The sequence below is a fragment of the Periophthalmus magnuspinnatus genome, chromosome 21 (genome assembly GCF_009829125.3).
Source record: "Periophthalmus magnuspinnatus isolate fPerMag1 chromosome 21, fPerMag1.2.pri, whole genome shotgun sequence".
NCBI classification, from domain to species: Eukaryota; Metazoa; Chordata; class Actinopteri; order Gobiiformes; family Gobiidae; genus Periophthalmus; species Periophthalmus magnuspinnatus.
In genome coordinates, this window is record NC_047146.1 from 13247936 (window position 1) to 13270033 (window position 22098).

Sequence of the window (22098 nt, forward strand, 5' to 3'; positions counted from 1 at the left end):
GAGCACAAACGTCCTGAACTTAAATCAATAAAACTGAAATTGTTGTGTTTTGGCCAAACTAACCCACTGCTTGGGTATGACAGTGTGATTGGTCCTCTGTCCTCTTATTGTTGCCCTGCAGTGAGGAATCTTGGTGTGGACTCTATGACAGAGTTTAAGAGCTTGTCCAGTTTGAACATAAAGTCCAGGATCCTCACTAAAGTGACCCTACCTTCCACAGACAGATTTTGAAAATGCAATCCATGCATTTGTAATGTTGCGTTTGGATTCTTGTAATTCTTTGTATGTGGGGCAGGACCAGGGCTCCCTGCAGCACTCACAGAATGTCCAGAACACTGCTGCAAGAGGCGAGAGCACATCACACCTGTGCTATGCAGCACTGGCCCCCTATTCCATACTGGGTGCAATTCAAAATATTATTGATTGTGCTTAAATGTGTGCACTCTATGGGTCCTCTTTATCTGAGGGAGTTACTGCAGCCCTATATTCTACCCAGAGCCCTGAGGTCAGCTGACCAGCTCCTGCTGGCTCTGCCCAAAGTCAGGCTTAAGACCAGAGGTGACAGTGCCCAGACTAAGGAACAGCCTCCCTCTGCCTGTCAGATCCTCTCAGCCTTTAACACAATTTAAGACTAGACTGAAAACCCACCTCTTCTCCCTGGCATTTAAAACTAGCTAGACAGGATATCTTAGTGTTTTATTGTTCTTTTTCTATGTATCGTGTTATCTGTATATTTGTTTTTGTTGACTGTGAAGCACTTTGTATAAAGTGTGTGGTGAGGCGTTTCATAGCTTTAAAACATAATAATTGTAACACATAAAGCTGACTACTTCGCGGATTCCGCCTGTTGTGGGCTATTTTTAGAACATAACCCCCACAATAAACGAGCGACCACTGTACATTGATCCATCCTTCTGTAGTGACTTGAAATGGTTTAAACATGTCCTCACCATTACTGACAGTCCTCCTGGCGATCTCCCACAGGACCAGCCCCAGAGCCCAGATGTCCACTCTCTTGAAGGACTCGAAACAGTCCATCTGGATGGAGTCGTCCAGCACTTCGGGTGCCATGTAGCGCTTGGTGCCCACTTTGGGGTTGTTGCCTACGTCTAACTCATTGGTGTCTTGGAAATGCATGACCGCCAAACCTAGCACACAAAAACAAACACCTTTAAATACAAAGTACAAGTAGTATTATTGGGAACATATTGCTTAACTAAGTTGTTTTTCTACACAGGATGTTGTTGTTTTTTTCCCAAATGAGAGATTACTCACCAGGGTACAAATAACTGGTACCCTGTTTATCAGAACATTAGGACAAATCAAATGTCTGTAATGAACATGTCTGGCTGGGGACTTGCAACTGAATTTTATTTTTTTGCTCAAATGGAAGCATCGCTGCATGAGACAAATTGGTCTGTGCTCTTCAAAATAGATTTTTAGTTAAGACCTGTTAGATGTCTAAAGTAGGTATTTGTTTATAATGAAAAACAAATAAGGTCATACAGAAAGATGCCAAGTTATGAGCCATCTCAGACCTTCCTCTTATAATTCTGTAAAACAACATCTGAATGCATTGCTTACAGTTCACACCTTAGGACAAAACTAACTTATTTCACCTTCAATTAGTACTTTTAGACTGATAATGGCTATTCAATTACAGGTGTTTTTATTCCTCGAAAAGATCGTGAATGAGGTCACCTCTCCACAGATCTGATCTGTAACCTGCTTGTCTCCATGGAAATAGACAAGTTAACTGCCATACTGTGGATCATTTCAGTCACAGCTCTACAATCTCCACTGAGACAGAAGTAAAGTTACATTATGTACCTTCAATGAAAAATGCCACATGCTAAAGTCTGAATTATGCAGAGAAGCTAAATGTATTTTTTGAATGCACTAAGCCAATACTTAATGTCAACTATATCATTTCAAAAATAATAACTTTGTAGGCACTGACAAAGTAAAAAAACAATGTACCACTTACCAAGATCAGCGATGCAGCACTGCCCATTCTTCTTGACCAGTATATTTTTGCTCTTCAGGTCTCGGTGGGCAATGGCCGGTTTGCCTTGAGTGCCAAAGATCTCTACGTGGAGGTGTGCAAGGCCACTGGCGATGGACAGCGCCATCCGTAGGCAACTGAGGGCGTCAAGTGTGCTGAGCTGCAGGTAGTCATACAGGGAGCCCATCTCGTGGTAGTGTGTGATGAGCCAGAGCTGTGTACTGGAGTTGCGAGACGTCATGTCTGAAGCAATGAAGCCTGGAAAAAAAATGTACAAATAAATTACAAAATGTGTTTACTTTGGTGTGATAATTTTATTGGTCTTTAAACTTGCTCTTGAGTACCTTTGCTTTGGTGTCTCTTTTACAAACTCAAATAATGGCTAGTTAAAGAACCACACATTATTTCACAGCTTCAGCGCTCCTACTGGAATCTACTACAGCCATCTACTGGCAGCAGATGGTTTTATGATGGGCAAAAAATGTAACTAGGTAATTAGGAACATGCCCCGGCAAACTAATAACAAGCACAAAGTAGTAATGAATTATCGCAAACTACATATTTTCTGAGGTTTAGTGCGAAAGGACATTTACATTCCTGAAACCAGAGTGAATCACGCTAAAAACAACTCCGGGTATGTGTATGATAAAGGAACAATGTTATAATGTGGTTAAAAGTTCATTTTGCATAATACGTGTTCTTTAAAGGCTTAAATGACATACCTAGAATGTTCTCATGCCTAAGCAGAACAGTGTTGTAGATTTCAGTTTCTCTAAACCAGGACTTCTCGTCTCTGGAGGAGAAGATCTTGACGGCCACGTTCTCTCCTTGCCACTGCCCTCTCCACACTTCACCGTAGCGGCCTTTGCCTAGGGACAAAAACATGAGAGCACTGCTCACATTTCAGCGCACACATTTGAATTACTGGTGGTTGACTTGTTAAATAGCTCTTTTGGTCTTTCAATGTTACACAACTGCTCTCAGTATGTTGTTAAACACTGATGATAAAGCCAAGACTGACACCCATTCTGGAAAAGACGTTTCACCATACATCACATCTTGTCTAGTCAAAAGTTGTCTCTGTCTTAACTTCTTTTCTTGTGTGATTTGGTTATGAGGTATTTGTGGAAATTGACTGCGGCAGCTTATATACATTCCTTTCACCTACTTTCATTACTTTATTTTTTTGTCAAATTGAATGCAGAAATTACTTCTGGCAAGATGTAATCAGTAAGTAATCAAAGGTATGTGAAGCATTAGTTCTCAACTCAGCTTATAATGGTGCACAGTACAACTTATCAACCAGCATACATCATTTTTCATAATTTACACATATTTAAAAGATGCACTATGTAGATTTTCTGGTGGACGGTCCACCACCCGCTTGCATCCATGGAGATGCTATGGCTCTGTACGCAGTGTTCCACAGTATAGCATTACTTATTGACAAGCAGGTAATGCCACTTTGCTGAATTGGGGGTCAAATCTGTGGAGAAGTGACGCTGCACACTGTAAGAATACATGCAACTGAATAAACAAGAATTACTAAAATACTGTGGAACATTCGAGGCAAAACAATAACATCTCCATGGAGACAAGCCGGTGACAGACTCTATAAGAAAAGATATACTGTGTGGATTGTACGGGCTCATTGATATGAATTAGGCACATTATGAAGCTCTACTGAATACAAAACACTAGGCTACCACAGACCACTTACCCACACATTCATTCAGGGTGATTTGTCGAGCCACTGTTCTCTGGACCAAGAAGGGCAGTCCTGAGCCGCTCCCCGAGGTGCACGAATGGTCCAGCAGATCCTGGGAAAGAAGGCGACACAAAACATGAGGGCCTGTGTGTGTTGGAACCATGTGAAGAATCAAATCTTTTCAAAGCCATCCCCAGGCGCTAGGTTTAAAAATGATGAAATGAGGAGCATCTGGACTCCAAGGGCTGTGGTGTCTTTGATGTGGCACCTATGGGAGGCAAGTGTATGTGAAGCGGGGCAACAATGTGTGCGTGGGTGTCGAAATACACACACTCAATTCGCAGGGATCAGTCTCACTTATGGGGTAAAAATAATCAGGTCACTATGACACAAATACGTTATTATTCGATCAACATGGTTTAAAGTTACGATTTGAGTAGAAATTATGACAGGAAATGACCAAGTTACTCATGATTCAATGCAATATATGATACATGGCTAACTATTTTCTTAAAAACCAAATACATTTTAACAACAGTATTTCTTTGTGAAACCGCTACCTATACAAACGTAATATGAAATGCATCCATCACATTTTTAGAAAACCAAAAATACTACTTTGATATATTGATACAGCAGCCCAAAATATCAATACTGTATCACCAAAGCATCACTATCATTAGTATGACGATATAGTAATAGCACGTTCAAGGGTTAGGGTCTAGGTTACGTTTAGGCAAGTAGTAATTATGGTTAAGGTCGAGCTCAATCTCCAGAAAATTACTTAGAGTTAATACAATGTCCCCAAGAAGTATGTAAACCCAACCAGCGTGTATTGTTGGGTGTGTGTTTGTGTTCTTGTTGTCTAGAGGTGTGGAGTGCCCCCTGGTGTTTAAACGACACCACTGCCTCCCCCCTCCCCGGTGGCTGGCTGGTGTGGGCGCTGGAGATTTGATCTAATCCCAGGGCCAGACTCCAAAACAGGCGCAATGCTGCTAAGCCTTTTATTTTTATCTCTTGCTGCTTAGACTGGCAGCTTCACAGAGCGACCACATGGGGGCGTTGAAGCAGCTTGAAAAATAAATAAACAGGTCTGGGAGCAGAGAAATCAACATGAGTGATGCCTCTTAGATAAACACATGCATAATGGAGGAGTGGCCTGGAAGACTATTTGGGAAGGCAACAAAGATAGGTGAAAGGACATCAAATGAAATGAGATGTCACTCTGTCGAGACTTTAAATGCTTATCCGTGGGGTTGCTTTATGTGGTTATATTTGGGACCAAGCAGAATGCAATCATGGTAGCGCCGCAGTATCGTTTTAATCAGAGATGACTTTGCGGGCTGCAGACAGAAAGACTGGGCGCATGTGTTTTTGGCTTTTCCACACCGCTGTTCCTAATAACCTCTCTACTCCTCACTGCTGCCAAGAGCGATTTAATTATGCTCAAACAAACATTCGGAGGGGCTCATATTTGATGTTTTGGTGCCAAGTTGAATTGATACTGACATTTAGAAAGCCAAAAAGTATCTCTCTTGGACTAACTTCTGCAGAATATGATGAAAAGAATAATAAGATAATGTGGATATTATATATAGGGTCATAGGCTGCAATGTGTTCTAAATGTAAATTGAGTAAGTGGGTGTAGTAAAGTTAAAATGTAGTCAAGTTTTAACTACTTTTAATTTGGTAACACTTATAATAATTGCATCTTAATTAGGCTTACTTAATTCATAATGAACAAATAGTTTATTAACCATTATCCAGGATTAATAACTACTTAGTACCTGAAACGCAACTCGTAACCCCTTATTTAAGTAGTTACTAAACTTGAATATTTCTTAATAAACACTTAAATATACTACCAATTCTATGTATTACTTTGTGGTACTCACTACTTTTTTCACTTCCACCTTTGACGTCAAAATAACTGAACAAAGTAACAGAAGTATTTTGTATGTTTTAGAATATTTCCAAAATTGCACTCAAGTATAATTACAAAGTAAAAGTATCCATTTGCTATGCTCAAGTACGCGTTTACATAGAATCCAAACTGCAATGTTTCAGCAAAACATGATTACACACTTAGGCCAACCGCGAGACTCCACCCAAATTCTGGATCATTTTAGCTAACCTCAAACTCAAACCACTGCATACAAAAGCCAAGACTGTGTGGAGACACAGAGCAAATGATATTCACAAACAAAATGGGGGGAAAAATGTATGAGCTAAATGAGCTTTTTTTGTTTGCTGTTTCTGCCACTGTGCCTCTAATCATTTAATATGAAACATATGGAGTTCCATTTATGCTTAATTATTTACATAGTACATTCATTTGTTACGCACTGACAAGTGGTCCCATGCAGTGCTGTTGGATACATACAGTACTGCATTATCTTCAGAAAATAACTTCAAAGCTGCTGTGCCTTCGAGTAAGTAATTATTGTTTGTGCATCCTTGTAGATTTTATCACACAGATGGGTGTCTTTGTTCAATAGGATTTGTGAATTTTAGAGGACTTTCTACGCTTAGGGTAAACAGAACACAGGAAGGTTCATCTTCGGAGAAACAGAGATGGAATTTGAGACATTGTAATAAATAAATACAGTAATGCTACAATAAATTTATAGCATTAGATCTTTACAAAACCTAAAGCATAATTATTACACAGATATTGATCAGTTAGCAAAACAGCGGTGATCACTAACTTTAAATGTGACATATGATCCCATTAGTTGTGTCTTTCTTTCAAAGTTTGTTTTCTGATTGGTTGGATGGCTATTGAGTTGTTAGAAGAGATGTATCAGATTTTTTTTACTGTTTTAAAAATATGAAAAACTGAACTAGTTCATTTTAAACAGTTTGCAATGATCCAAAGTTATTCCTCACTTATCTGCCGAGCATCATAATTATGCACTGTGATGTGTTTTTAAGAACTGTTCACAACTTTCAGAGGGCAGTAGGTGTTTTGCCATCAATGCGAATAACAACTAGCATGATAATTGGGCACTTCCTGATTATCAGACAATAAAATACTTTATAATTAGATGCAGACATTTCACAGCAGACTTATTTTGACCTCAAGAGCTGAGCTATGAAATATATCTACTGTGCAAGACAAATTTTTGCTTAAATACATTTAAAAAAATCCAGACCCTTTAAAAGAAATCATAAAAAAATATATCTTTGAACATCACAAGGGCCATAATCTTTAGGAAGTAAGCTATCCAGGTGTACTTTACAATTTAGTGCTTGATTAGAACTTCTTTACAAAGCCTCTATTCTTAGCACAGAGAGTCTCTTTATCATGTCCAATACTTACTGCCAAAGTGCTCTCCCCCACGTTGGAAGCTATGAGGCCGTCGATGGTTCCATATTCGGCGTCCCGGGAGGTTAGGCGCTCCATCTGGTTGTGGTGAATTCGGCGGAATATTAGGATGGCGATGGTGGAGAGGATGATCAGGAGTATAATGGGTGCCACGATGACAATAGCCAGGGTGGTCACGCTGTAGTGGGAGAGCTCCTCCGCTGTAGGCACACAAAATCAAATACAGTGGGCTTGGTTGATCAGTGAAAACAATACTTGTCAGTGTGTATAATTTAGTTAAGCCCACCACACACGGCAGGGCAATTTGCCCGAAGTAGGTCCCAATTTGCTTCTCCCCGAATTCAGGGAGGTGTGACCCAACTTCGGATCCTCGTATGCAATTTTTAATCCACTCATGTGTGTAGTGTCAAGTGCAACGCTGAGGTACTCTTTCATTTCGTAACCACAAAACATCATCACCACTACACCAACCAGTAAAACAGTGCATCAGGGCAGATGGAGTGACAGATACAGAGGCACAAGATACAAACTTAACTCAAAAGGTGAGTAATAAAGCTGCTTAAGTTAAACGGCAGCATTCTCATCCATATTATCCAATAGAATGTGTAAATAATGATCCCGAGCACACAAAATAGTGTTGTTAATCCAGCGTTCTTTAAAAGTAAAGGGATGAGTAGTTCCTCACGTGTCTGTTTAAATAAATCCATGCAGCATGAATCAGGGTGAAGCTGCTGCTACTGTAAACACGAGTCTAGTTAATTGCAAGTATTCTGTGCATTAAAAGCATTTATCTGAACTATTCCCCATTTCACAAATAATAATAGCACAGTCCTGACTTGCATCTACAGTAGAAGTACAGTGCTCTGACATTTTAGATATTTTATGCGAGGTGCACTATAGTTTTGATGGCTTAAAACTTAGGTTGTGGTGCGCTGTCTGTTCGCTGCAGTATCCCGCTGCAGTCTTTGCGCTCAAGAACCATAAAGTTAAAATCTCATGCAATTCTCCACATGCCTGTGGCCTGATGGCCCTTTTTGAGGCACATTTAGAAAATCATTTAAGATGGAAAAGTCCTGTAGTGTGTGGCGGGCTTAAGTCTACAAGTTCCAAATTATACAAATTATATTTTTCTCCGATTTTGCTAAATTGTCAAGCTAAATGAGAGTCATCATAATTTTCAAGTCATCAACCTTTAGAGTACAATTCGAATGTTACTGAACAAACCTCCCAATGATAACAGTATTTTTTCAAAAATAAAAACTTAAAATGCACTATTCCAAATTATTATGCACAACAGTTTCACAACAGAGTTTCAAACCATGTTATTGTTGTAAAGAACTGAAAGTGGTCATTTGGTTATTTTTCAATTAGAAGCATTAGCATATTACTGAAATCAAAAGCTATTTCAATCAGAAAATCTTAACAAGTCAAGTTACATTTTAACATATGACCCCCAATTTGATAGGAGCTTAACAATTCTTGCATCCATTGTATTTGTGAGTTTGTGGAGAATTTCTACTTGAGTTTCTTTCCAGGATGTCAGAATAGCCTCCCAGAGCTGCTGTTTGGATGTGAACTGCCTCCCGTCCTCAAAGATCTTTCGCTTGAGGATGCTCCAAAGGTTCTCAAGGGTTGAGGTCAGGAAGGATGGGGGCCACACCATGAGTTTCTCTTGCCCATAGCAACCAATGATACAGATCCTTGCAGTATGAGATGGTTCATTGTGATGCATGAAGATGATTTTGCTACAGAAAACATGGTTCTTCTTTTTGTACCATGGAAGAACGTGGTCGGGCAGAAACGCCACATACTTTACAGAGGTCATTTTCACACCTTCACGGACCCTAAAGGAGACGGCCAGTTCTCTCCCAATGATTCCAGCCCAAACCATGACTCTGCCACCTCCTTGCTGACGTCGCAGCCTTGTTGGGACATGGTGGCTGTCCACCATGTCCCATGTCTTCATGTTTTTCTGGGCCCATTGGAGTCATTTCTGCTTGTGAGCATTGGTTAAGGGTGACTGTATAGAAGGTTTATGCATAACTGCAAGCCTCTGGAGGATCCCGCACCTTGATGTTCGCAGAGTTCCAGAGGCACCAGCAGCTTCAAATACCTGTTTGCTGCTTTGCAATGGAATTTTAGCAGCTGCTCTCTTAATACAATGTATTTGTCTGGCAGAAACCTTCCTCATTGTGCCTTTATCTGCACGGACCTGCGTGTGCTCTGAATCAGCTACAAATCTCTTAATAGTACGATAACCACGCTCAAGTTTTTGTGAAATATCTGTTTTCACACCTTGTCCAAGGTATTCAACTATTTCATGCTTTTTTGACACTAGAGAGATCCTTATTCTTTCCTATACTGCTTGGAAATGGTGGCCTGCTTAATAATGTGGAATGACTTTAAGTAGTTTTTCCTTTAATTGTTCTTACCTGGCAAACTAATTGGCACAGGTGTCTGAGATTGATTACACTGACCCAAAGAGCCCTGACACACAATATCATCCATAGGTTTCACTGGAAAATGAAAAATTGTACCTTTATGACACTTAACTACACCGCGCTACAAATTATTATATAAATTGTGTTTGATTTTATATCTTTGTTGGGCTTGATTAGATACAAGGCTGACTTAACAGTGAAATGGAGTTAGGAGTTTTCTACTATGCTTTAATGTTGTTCTCTCTACAAAAACATGCCTGAAGAGGTTTTCTATGTCATCCATGCATGTTTGAGTAATCTAGTGATCTCTACAGGACCTATTCAAACCCTCCTTACAGTTAGCACCACAGTTTCTCCAGCCCACAAGCCTTTAATACCCAACAGAAGGGTACTACCCCCTCTTTAATCCAAGTGTTATTTGTAAAACTAAAAACTAAGTGGTTATATATCTGATGCACTCTACTGGAGACTGGAGAGGTTTGCATTTTTATTTTTGTATGTAGCATGAATAGACTGGACTAACTCCTGTTAAATAGGAACATATGTGTGGAGCAAACATATTTGGTGCCCTCTCTTGGCAACAATAGGTACTGAATCATTTTGTAATGCCAAATTAGCAGCATGGTTATAATCAACCAGACATTATAATATAGATGGTTGGTAGTGAAGGTAAAGTTATTTCTGCTCAAAGGGAGACTTAAGCAAACAGAACAGTCTAAACATGCATGAAAAACAAACACTTCTAATATGTTTTTGAGGAGCTATTATAAGGCAAGGCAAAGTCAGTTTTACATAAAAGATTCCTTTGAAACATAAAAGCAAAATGTTACTTGTATCGATTGAACCAGCAATCACTGAGTAGCATATTCACTACTAAAAATCACTACTCAGTCTAACACTACATGGCCACTTTCTTTCACATCCAAATCCGTTTGAATTCTGAAAAATTGTCAATGGTGAGGGGGTGTCCGATGTAGTCTGCAGAGGCCAGCCCAAACAACTGACCACTATTCAGAGTTTCCAGACATTCCGAGGGAGCGCCTGAACAGCACTCCAGGCAGCACTGACAATGTCCCCCTTTTTTCAACTAGCATAGTGTGCTCTTTTTCCCTAAATCCATCCAACTAGCAGTGCATTCATAACATCTACCAGACATAACCAAAAGATGCATTAACATATTTAGATAATTACCAAGCTGTCGCCGATGTAAGCTTTTGGCAAACTCCTTTAGTATGGGGATCAAATGAAAGTTTACAAGGATTTTTCTGCATACAGCTGCCCTTCATTCCCAGGTGGGCTCACCCAGTAGGTGCTTGTCAGCCAGTTTTGACAGCCGCAGAGGGGGACACAGCACAAGTAGACCATGACTAAATCATATTGAAAATCTCCCCTTGGCTGGCCACTGTCCCTTGCGGTTCTGTTTCATATGGCTCCAGCCGAATGACCACTGTGCCCTGAAAAGCCAGGCCAATGGAGGCATCCAAAACAGCTAGGGCAGAAAATGTGACAGCCAGTAGTGTCACCCTCACTGTGCTAAAGGGTTTGTGAGTGGCAGTTCCTGTGGTAATGACATGTTCAGTTAGGCTAACAGTCACTTTGAATTAAAAAGGCAAGAAATATTATGCAAAATAGAATTTAAACTTTTAGTTTTTTGTTTTTTTTTACCATTTTATAATAATTTTCCCTTCTCATTTACACACCCGAAATTGTATCCATGCATGTTTAAGAAATCTTTCTCTTCTCTTGCATACAAGACACCTTTCTTAAATTTTGATACACGTAGGATTTAGTAATGCTGTAAAGCATTTTGGCACAAATTTTAAAAATCCAATGCTCGCTATTCAATTGTGAACGGCAACCATGCCCACTGAAACAACCGTGAACCGGCCCAACAGTGTGGAACTTCGTGTACAGCAAAGGGGGCAGGTGGTAATTAATGCAGTTTTCAAACCGAAGTCAGTGAATTTGTTGTTTAAGATCAATATTCCTTGATTAGATTGATTTTAAGTGTCAAAAATATAAAATAATGATCCATGGGTGTCGTATTATAGCTTTTGTCAACTATATAGTTATAATCTATCTCGTTAATACTCATTTCAATTAGGACTGAACAAGGGGAAAATAACTTGGATGGGACGGTAATGTAATTTTTTTATTTGGAGGATTCAGAGTCTGGCTCTTGAAACAAGCTAATAACTTGGCAAAGCCTTCTGAGCATACTCCACTTATATAAATGAAAATGAACCAAAACAAGGACTAGGGGCAGGCAGCCATTTTAATTAACAATTCTTAAAGTCATTTGCTTGCTGAGGTCTTGTATGAAAAAATGTTATTTAAAAGGTCCCTTCAACCATCAGGACTTAGAAATATTAGAACTTTTTAACCCATAAAATGAGACTGGATTGCTGATAGTAGCCTGTAGCTTGGTTCAATCATTACATGGTGTTGCATGAAATTTTCTCATTTTTACCAAGGCCAAACGCTGCCCAGACCACATGAATATAACATTACCCATATTGGAGCGTTGTGGAATAATGCCTCAATTCATCTTGTGCATGTCAATTTGACAGCTATGAACATAGCAAGAAAAGGAATGTGCTAAAGGCACAATAAATCAATAAATATTTGAGTAATATGGATGTGGTTAGAATTAAATAATCTAGCTCATAAAATAAATTAACTTCCCTAACTGGTTCTTTGCATGGTCTTGTTGTCAAATTAGAAAAAATTCCCAGCAGTTGATAACAGAAGTTTATGGAAGCAAACAGCAATACGGGGGGGGGGGGGGCAAACCATTACAGCATGGTTAAAATACTATAGAAGTCCGATTTTGCATACTATGTCTCCCCTAGATTATCAGTTAAAGAGCATTTAGAAAGAGAAGATTCCTACATTCCCATGAGAATTTATCATTTACCTTTGACCGGCAGTTGCACGGTGCTGTTCATGTTGCAGAGGTGGCCGTAGCAGCACTCCACCACCTGGTCCCGAGAGGGCGGAGTCTTGCAGGTGAGGGTGCTCTGCTCGTAGACTTTGAAACAGCCCTTTTGGTAGACCAGGGAGCCGGTGTTCACGGTCAGGGAGGAGAAGCACTGGTGGCCTCTGCAGCGGTTTAACGTCTCACATGAACTTCCCTCACACACACACTCATGCTCCTCTCGCACCACCGGCTTCACCACCTCTTCTGTAGAGACAAAGAGCAGAATACCACAGGATGAGAAACGAGTATGGATTGGAGACTTATTGTACGCAGATGAATTGATGTTGAAATGATTGCAGTGGAATTAAACACTCAGTACTAAACTATGTATATGATGTGTACTCATACCAGATTTTGTGGTTTGCATTTCTTTTAAGGTCCAGAAATCATAATAATCAGATTTTGGTGTGATACATTTCTGAGTATCGACACTTGCTCAAATGAGTATCTAGTTTCGAGACTAGTTTTACGCTTGATTGGTATCTGATTTTCGACTTTTGACCACCCTAGTGTCAATGTGAAGAAAGCGAGTCAACGACAAAAATGTGTACTATGTTCCCAAAGTCACCTTTCCCCGGAGCCTGCACACTGACGTTCATGTTACACAGATGGCCCTGGCAGCACTTGACGACACGGGTGGGGGAAGGGGCCGTGGCACAGGTGTCTCTGCCCTCCTGGTCGTCCCTCAGGCAGCCCTTGTGCTGTGTGGCCACCCCGTCCTTTATGGTAAGTGAGGAGAAGCAGTGTTGTCCCGTGCAGCGCTGGTTGTGCCTGCAGGGGGGGCCCTCGCACACGCACTGCTGTTCCCGGAGGACGGGCCTGCCTGAGGACACTTCCACATCTGATAAGAGCACAAGCACAGGCGCGTCCATTAGACCAATACTATTAGTGAGCATTAAATGAAAAGGCAGGAGAGCTGATTATGGCCGACATGGGAGCGAGAATTAAATGTGCTCCGTTTGGCAGAAGAAAGCGGTGTTACCCATATGTGGTGGTGTCTAGTGACATGATTATTGTGAGATTACAGAATGAGTCAGAAGGGTATTACGGGCTATTCAGTGTCTCAAAAACTGAACAGATCGTGTATCCTTTTGGACATTCTAGGATCACCCGATACCATGATTCTTCCCAGTATCTTACCATCTGATCAAAACCAGCACTTTAACAAAACTAAACCACGGCTAAACTAGGCCAAACTGGACTAACCCAAAGGAGGAAAATGAAAAAAGAAACCCGCAGAGGAGAATCTATTGTATTTTGAGTTTTCTGGACTGAAGTCGCTCTGGAGTCTAAGTCGCACCAGCCAAAATATGCATAATAATGAAGAAAAAAAACATATATAAGTCGCACTGGACTACAAGTCGCATTTTTGGGGGAAATGTATTTTACAAAATCTGAGACCAAGAACAGACATTTTATCTTTAAAGGCAAGTTATAATAAGAACAATAAAATGGACAACAACAGGCTGAATAGCAGTACAGCACACCAACATAACACATTTATATTTATTCAGCTACATGAAGCATAGACAGCGAACTGAATACGCGTCTGGTAGGTTAACGCAAGATATTAACAGTTAATCAGATAACTAAAGCTTCTGAACAACATTGGGGGGACATCGTTAATTAGCTAGCGGTCTAACGGTCCAGGTATTGACCCATTATAAGTGTATGGGTAGGTGTGCATGTATTTTCTTATTAGTATTTTCAGCCTTCATTTAAAATGTGGCTGAATTGAATCTATGTTGGTAGAGGCACTTTCTTACATTAAACAGACAGCAGACACAAATATTTATCCAGTGCATTTCTCCGGCTCATTTCACAGCTAATTGATGCCGAGGAACGATGATTTATTTCTCAACATAATGACTGTTTTTCTTCAAGTTAATATGGGAACTTACTGAAACTTTCCTTTCATTTGTCACTCTTACCTTTCACTGGAAACTGCAAGGAGGCATTGGTGTTGCACAAGTCCCCTTCGCAGCACTCTACCACCAACTCAGAAGTCGGTGGGCGTGAACAAGCATCTACTTCGCTACCCACAATGCACCCCTTCTCCGTCACCGCCGTATCATTCTGTACGGACAGCGAGGTGAAACACTTTTGTCCAAAACACCGGCTGTCCGCTCTGCACGTCGATGCGTCACACTCACATTCAAAGTTACTCACAACACCTCCTGTAAAAATACAACAAAAAAAAAATATACAAGGTCAGTGCAGAGAAGGGTGCTAAATGTTTTGTGTCTGCTGGAGAGATTAGTCAAGGGATAACTTCTGAAGTGCAATCCTGCGGCGTTCTCGAAGCGCGTGCCACTGCGGTGCTTTTTTAAAATAACACGCAGACAGCAGTTCAGAGGGAGACAGACGGGGGACCGTGCTGAGACCAAAACAAATTGTGTGAATCTGAAGCCATGAGTCATGGGTGGGGACTGGAAGATGGCTCGATTTAAATGTGGGTTAGTGAAGGAAACGGCTGGGGGGTCTGAATCACTGCTTTTCAATGTCCCACCCCGAACACAATGTATGATCTACTCACATCTTGACCAGAGGACCTATTATGAACCGTTCTGAAACATTTTCTATTTTCTGTTGAGTAACTTTGCTAAGGACTGGGAGATCTAGTACTAAAACTGTATTGTGCTGTTCATATTCTTGAAAGAGGTGATGTCATACTCCCAGATGGGGGCAAGAGACAGTTTTCTTTATTTATGACATGGAGAAATATCTAAAAGGCAAATTCACAAATGTTACAGTGCCTATCACAGGTTGGACTAGACATTTCACTAAAACAGTTAACATCATTATATTTAAGATTTTACTAAGAAAAAAAAAAAACAAGTTTGTCCATTTTTTAAGTTTCAAATTTTACTCCCTGGTTGGAAATTATGTCATCAAACTAGGGAATTCTATAACTGTTGCCTAGCAACCATGTTGTACAATAGGCCAAAGCTCATCTAATGTACACAGAAATGATTATTTACCAAATAAAAATATAAGAAAACACCTTTATTTTGTTGAAATCATGTTTAAAGTTTCAGAAAAAACGTGTTAAATTGTGACTAACTTTCGGATTCTCCCTAGCGTGATGTTACCTCTCTAATTTCTTTAATTTTTAAGACATTTTTCAACTTTTATTTTCAAATTGCTTTTGATTTTATTCAAACAGATATTATCCCATCATCTTAAGTAGAAATTAGAGAATCGTCAAAACCTGTCATATGCACTTTAATCCTGATTAGTGGCTTGACTCAAGAACACCCTGTGTTACAAGAAAAAATATGCATTTTATCAATATGAATTTTCACTGCACCCATCTGTATTAAATATTATTGACCTAAATAATGTTGTGATGTCATGTGAAGCCCAGCAACTGTGATCTGATCCCAATGCTGTGGTATTAACAGATCAACTATAAGTCATGAAGGCAGAAGATTCTTTTAAGAGGTAACTTGAGCTTATATAAAGATAGTCAGTGTGCATGAATCATGATATAATTAAAGTTGTGATCTAGGCTCTACATAAATTGTGTTTCTGGCAGATTGCCCACCCCAACCTTTGATGTTGACAAACCTTGTAGCGCTTAATCCAACTTGATCATCAACTCTAAGCTCATCCTATGATAATGTGCAATAATGATAGATGGTGTTTAACTATAACAATGTACCATTTTATTTAAAACAAACCTTTATGTTACGTACTTTGTTGTGTGTAAAATCCTACACTGGCACTTACCTTCCAAGCTCCAGCAGGAAGGCACTATCAGGATGATCAAAAGCAGAGGGAACGTGGCCCAGGACTTCATTGTAGACCTGGAGGGGAGCACAGAAGAGAAGAAAGTGGTCAGAGCTGCACTGCAGTAAACCCAGCCCACAAACACATACAGAGATGTGCTAATGCTAAAAACTGCCAAAATAAAGGTGATGAACCCCACGCTAACGCTATTCATTTTGCACCAGCCATCTGCGGGACAGCACGGAGTGAGAAACAAGACGACCAGACTAAAGCTGCGATTTTCTGACGATCCAAGTCGAATTGTGGGAACATTTTTAACACACCAAAACCTTTTCTTGTTATTTTGTAAAAGAGTCAACATCAAGTTTTTAACATGCTCAAATAAAGTGGGTCTCATGCCTGCCTGTCGTCCTGGCAACAAGCCGTTGAGTGGCAAGCAATGGGGAGACTGGTGCTCTCCGATTGGCTGCCTCTGGAGCGAGCGTAAGGGTGTGTTGATGCCTGGGCACGGCGTGTGTGTCACCGGGACAGGCGGCTTGGCACAGAGCGGAGAGGGGCAGGCAGATGAGAGGAGGAGAGGAGGAGACAGACATGTGAGGAGAAGAGAGGAAGAGAGGAGGAGAAAGACAAATGAGAAGGATAAGAGACTAGAGAGAGGAGAAGAGCAAACATGAGGAGAGAAAAGGAGGAGACGAACATGTGAGGGGAAGAGAGGAAGAGAGAAGAAGAAAGACAAATGAGAAGGAGAAGACACTGGCTAAAGGAGAGGAGTAGGCAAACATGAGGAGGAAAGGAGGAGACAGACGTGAGAAGAGAGGAGGAGAAAGACAAATGAGAAGGAGAGGAGACTGGAGAGAAAAGGAGGAGACAGACATGTGAGGAGGGGAGAGGAAGACAGGAGGAGAAAGACAAATGAGAAGGAGAAGAGACTGGAGAGAGAGAGAGAGAGGAGCAGGCAAACGTGAGGAGGAAAGGAGGAGACAGACGTGGGAAGAGAGGAGGAGAAAGACAAATGAGAAGGAGAGGAGACTGGAGAGAAAAGGAGGAGACAGACATGTGAGGAGGGGAGAGAGAGAGAGAGAGAGAGAGAGAGAGAGAGAGAGAGAGAGAGAGAGAGAGAGAGAGAGAGAGAGAGAGAGAGAGAGAGAGAGAGAGAGAGAGAGAGAGAGAGAGAGAGAGAGAGAGAGAGAGAGAGAGAGAGAGAGAGAGAGAGAGAGAGAGAGAGAGAGAGAGAGAGAGAGAGAGAGAGAGAGAGAGAGAGAGAGAGAGAGAGAGAGAGAGAGAGAGAGAGAGAGAAGCAGGGAAACATGAGGAGGAGTAGACAGATGTGAGAAGAGATGCAGAGAGCAGAAAGACAAATGCGAAGGAGAGGAGACTGGAGAGAGGAAAAGAGCAGGCAAATGTGAAGAGAGAAAAGGAGGAGACAGACATGTGAGGAGAAGAGAGGAGACTGGACAGAGAGAGAAGAGGAGCAGGCAAATGTGAGGAGGAGGAGAAGAAGAGAGGAACAGACAGATGAGTGAGGAGGAGAGTGGAGGAAGAGGAGGAGAGTGGAGGAAGAGGAGCAGATAGACAACTGAGGAGCAGAGGAGAGGAGGCGGAAGAGGAGAGGAGGAAGAGGAAGGGAATGGGTGCCCAAATGTTGGCTCTATGATACTTAATACTAGAAATGTCACGTATGGAGATGCCCACTCTTAACAGTCGAGGGAGTAGAGATCGTTCTAAATTCAAATTTAGATTGGATTAGGATATTTCACCACACTACGCACAACCACGATCCAACCAACATGAAAGCAAACCCTAGCCATGTTATAAAGATGACATGTTAGTTTTCAACAGCACCCCAAAGCAGTGCCTTCTCTGTACCACGCTGAGCAGCACTGGGGCCGTTATCTTGGCAGCATGTGTGTGCACGCCTCAGTGCATCTGCTCCACTGATAAATACGCACACACACACACACACACACACACCACACCGCCGCACACACCAACACACAGCACCAGCCAGCCCCTTCTCCAGCCATTGTGCCCCCGTCTACCCAGACATAAATGATTAAGCATGTAATGTTAGCAATAGCATTAGCCCAACGGCGGCGTCTGCTTGGACCCAGTTGCACACGGACCACATGCTGTTCCTTTAATCAGGGCACAAAACAGCGGCCTGCCACACAAAGATAATCGGGAAGTTTGTGGATGTGTGGATGTGTGAATGTGTGTAAATGTGTGTAAATGTGTGTGTACGTGCGTGTGCAGGGGTGTGTGTGTGTGTGTGCTTTTGGGAATGGTAGGGGGTACAGTGGGTGCATCCAAATAGGGGGACAACAGGAAGGGGGCGTGGCGAAAGGGCAACTGGGGGACAGTGGGTCACGGGAGGCTACGCGATGGGGTTGATTGGAGTTTGGGGGGCAGTAGAGAGGTTCATTTCGGGGTGTTTACTTGTGAATAATGGGGACGCATGGTTAAACATTAAAAATGCCATAGCTAATTATGGTAATAGTTGGCATCTGTGAACAAACATGTACACAGTGTAAATGGCTGCATGAATTAGTCAAGCTTCATGCAGCAAAACCTTTAACCAGGTCTATGCAATACATTGAGGCATTTTTTCAGTAAGTTATATCTGACTCTGAAGTACCAAAAATTTGAATTATACCATGGCGGTGTTTACAGAACAAAATCTGTTTAGTGTCTAACCTAGTTTTTGGTCCCATACCTCCTAATTTAAAGGTTATATAGTATTTTGTTGTCCAAGAAACAGCCATAATGGTAGAGAGGCATAGTCCTTTTACTTCTTGAATTAAAAAAAAATTCAAGGCATGAAGATTTACTTGGGTAAAATAAAACTACAAAAAAAAAAACCCAACATTTTAGGGCCTATATAGAGAACATTAAAAGCCATTGCCTTTTGTCTTTTACCACAATATACAATACTATATACGGTGCTACCATCTCAGCCAGCGTGATTGAACTCTACATGAACCAATTATGACACGCAAATGTATGAAATATGCCTCCCTTGTTGCATTACCACAATTAGACAACTCCCTACCCCACTTAATTGTATTGGGCACGGCCTTAATGTGCAAAACCTGGTTGGTGGTAGGCAGCGGGAGGAGGAAGTGGGACGAGGAAGTGTCTGGTGTCAGCGCCCCAGAGACACTCGGAGAAAGAAGGGCACCTCTCCCACCTCTGCTCCCCGTCTCCCCCTCCCTCTCCTCCCCGTCTCTCCCTCCCCCTCCCTCGCCCTCTCCCTGGGACGCTTGCCCGATCCGGAAGACGCGGCACAAAGACATGAGTAAAAGACACTAGAGTACACTTGTCTGGAGCTCCCATCGGAGTTCGCCGGCCAAGAAGATGGCTGATTTAGTTATCTCCATACTCACTCATATATCACTCATGTTTTCGAGAGCCAACAATGAGCGCGGTATCCAGGAGTAGACGCCGTTGGCAGATCAATAACTCACCATAATTAACTAAGCCGGAGATGTCAGGAGTCTTGGCTTAATGGGCTGCAGTTAGCGTGTGGGTAAATGATTGCGTTTTTGTTTGCTGCCAAAAGACCCTCGGTGGGCCATGGGAATGATCTTATTCCGCACCCACGCTTAGTCTGCAAGTGGTGAATTATGAGAAGTGTAAGGGATAAATAAAGATCAGGGGGCACATGTAGTGAATTAAACATGCAAGTCCATCATCCAAAAACAAAACAAACACCGGAAAAGCTATAGGCCAGAGACTCAAAGTTTCACACTGTGTGCGACCAAAGAAATATCAAAACTATGCCGCTTTATTTATTTCAGTGTAGTATTGAGTATTGAGCTTTTTGTTCTTCTTTGCACTGGACATTTTTCTTTAACTCAAAGACTCAACATTATATACAAGCCTATTTATTTATAAACTTTAATTTATAAAGTGGACATACTGAGCACTGCAGGAAGGGAAAAAGTTCACCTACTATTGCAAAAGTTTATAACGTTTCTTTTACTAGTGTCTGTCCCAGTCTATATTTAAGAAGGTTTTGATCAATGGGTAAAGGTGCACTATGTAACTTTTCTGAGGGGTTAACTACCTGCTTGTCTGGGGGGATGTTATGTTTTTGCCACAGCAGGAACCACTAAAATGTAAAACTTGAATTGAAAAAAAATATACATGTAAAAACACACCGCCGAATACAACAACCTGAACTCCCTCATTTTGTTATAGTCACCATTTCAACCTGCTATTCATGTGGGCCTGCGTCACTAGCAAGTCTGCACTAATCCAGTGGTCCCATGTTTAAATAGCATGTTTACCTTACATAGGCGCAGTAAACGGACACTACGCCACACTTGTGCTCACACATTAGCATGGATCCGAGGCTACGCGCTAACACTGAGCCGCCTCGCAGCTTTGTGTCTGACTACACACCCAGAACCGCTCCTGACACTGGAAACCTCAGATGGGATTCGTAGTGAGGGGGTAGAGGAGGAGGAGGGCGGGGGGTTAGCATCTGCAGGAGCGATTGCGATCTGAGCAGACAACTTCATGGCGCGCTGAATGCTAGTGTTGTATGCGTGTACGTGCGTGCGCGTGTGTGTGTGGCGTTCTATCCCGCCGTATTGAATTCACTGGCATCATTTGGAGAGGTCTGTGTATGTGGCGCTGACATGGTGCCAAGGGCGCGCTCTCATTTCTACCCATCTATCAACTTCCTTTCCCTTCTTTTATTCCCATGTCCAATGATGTGAAAATGGAGTTGATATGACTTCTACCTACTCATTTTCTCATCTCATGTGCAATTGGAAGGTTAATTACGGTAGCTATTTTGAAGCATGTTGTGCCAAAATTCCATATATTTGAGCCGTCTTGCCCCAGTACAGATACACAAGATATATAAGCTGCTCTTAAGGTCAAAATAAAGCTATGTACTGCCAGCTTTTAATTGTAAAGTGCTTTTTTGTAGTTGTTAGCATTAGCGTGAAGGCAAAACTCCATTCTGGCCTCTGAAAGTTGTGAAAAGCGCTTATAAACTCATCTCCGTGAGTACTTAGAATGCTCGGAATGCATAAGGTAAGTGAGGAGACCATTGAGACCATTTAAAACCGTTCTTTTCCAGCATTTAGTAAAGGGTGGTGAACAAAATATGTACTGGGGTTGAGACAAGAACAAAAAAATAAAAATGGGAGTGGTGTTTTAAGTGCACTTCAAAGTCATCTCTCCCTTGGCAGTTATAATTGAGTTACATAGCACAATAGACCACAGCCCATAAAGTATTCATGCATCTTTGGAAAAATCTGCCCCACGTTACGGTGCCCTATGCAACAGCACCATTGGCAGGGTGCTAGAGGACTTTGGAGTGAGTACGTGAGGTGACCCCGTTGTGGGCTGTTGGAGACACTTGAAAGTGATCTCTCATATCAGCGCGGGCTCCCACATCTCGGTGACGCCGTGTTTTTCCTACGCGGTTGGCTCTTTCTAGTGATCCAGCCCCAGGGGCCATCGCGATAAGCACGGCCCAGCGGAGGAGGGGGTGGGCTGGGTATAAAGTGATTAGCAGCCCCCGGATGATTACAAGTGCCACTTAGTGTGAAAGAGAAAACTTGAATACACTTGATTGACATATAGTATAGAAATGTTATTTGATGATGCAAGATGTGCTGATAATATGAACTAATAATTGCTAAGAAGGACAGAGATATGTCTCTATTCTATTCTACTCTTCAGGTATTGGTGGTTTTCTATAAGTAACTAGACCCAAGAACTTGCAGCAAAAATATGAAATTTAACATTATTCATTTTACCTGACCCCCATCAGTATTGCATATTACTGGCCAATAGAATAAAGTGATGTCATCTGAAACCCAGCGATATATTTAGGTAGTGTTTTAAATTGGGGAAAAAAGGGTATTAGGTACTTTCAGCTAACCA

At 41.5% G+C, this 22098-nt stretch overlaps 1 protein-coding gene across 1 annotated transcript in view; it reads right to left on the reverse strand.

The window, feature by feature from the left end:
• Positions 1–22098, reverse strand: part of LOC117389135 (activin receptor type-1-like) — a 37420-nt gene that overhangs the window by 1882 nt on the left and 13440 nt on the right. The window contains exons 2-10 of the mRNA XM_033986738.2: positions 16195–16271; positions 14394–14639; positions 13031–13303; positions 12400–12666; positions 7036–7241; positions 3726–3825; positions 2728–2874; positions 1988–2263; positions 951–1148 (exon numbers count right to left, since the gene is read on the reverse strand). Of these exons, the coding sequence (XP_033842629.1) occupies positions 951–1148; positions 1988–2263; positions 2728–2874; positions 3726–3825; positions 7036–7241; positions 12400–12666; positions 13031–13303; positions 14394–14639; positions 16195–16264 (1783 nt within the window). The 5' untranslated portion in view covers positions 16265–16271. The remainder of the gene's footprint in view (positions 1–950; positions 1149–1987; positions 2264–2727; positions 2875–3725; positions 3826–7035; positions 7242–12399; positions 12667–13030; positions 13304–14393; positions 14640–16194; positions 16272–22098) is intronic.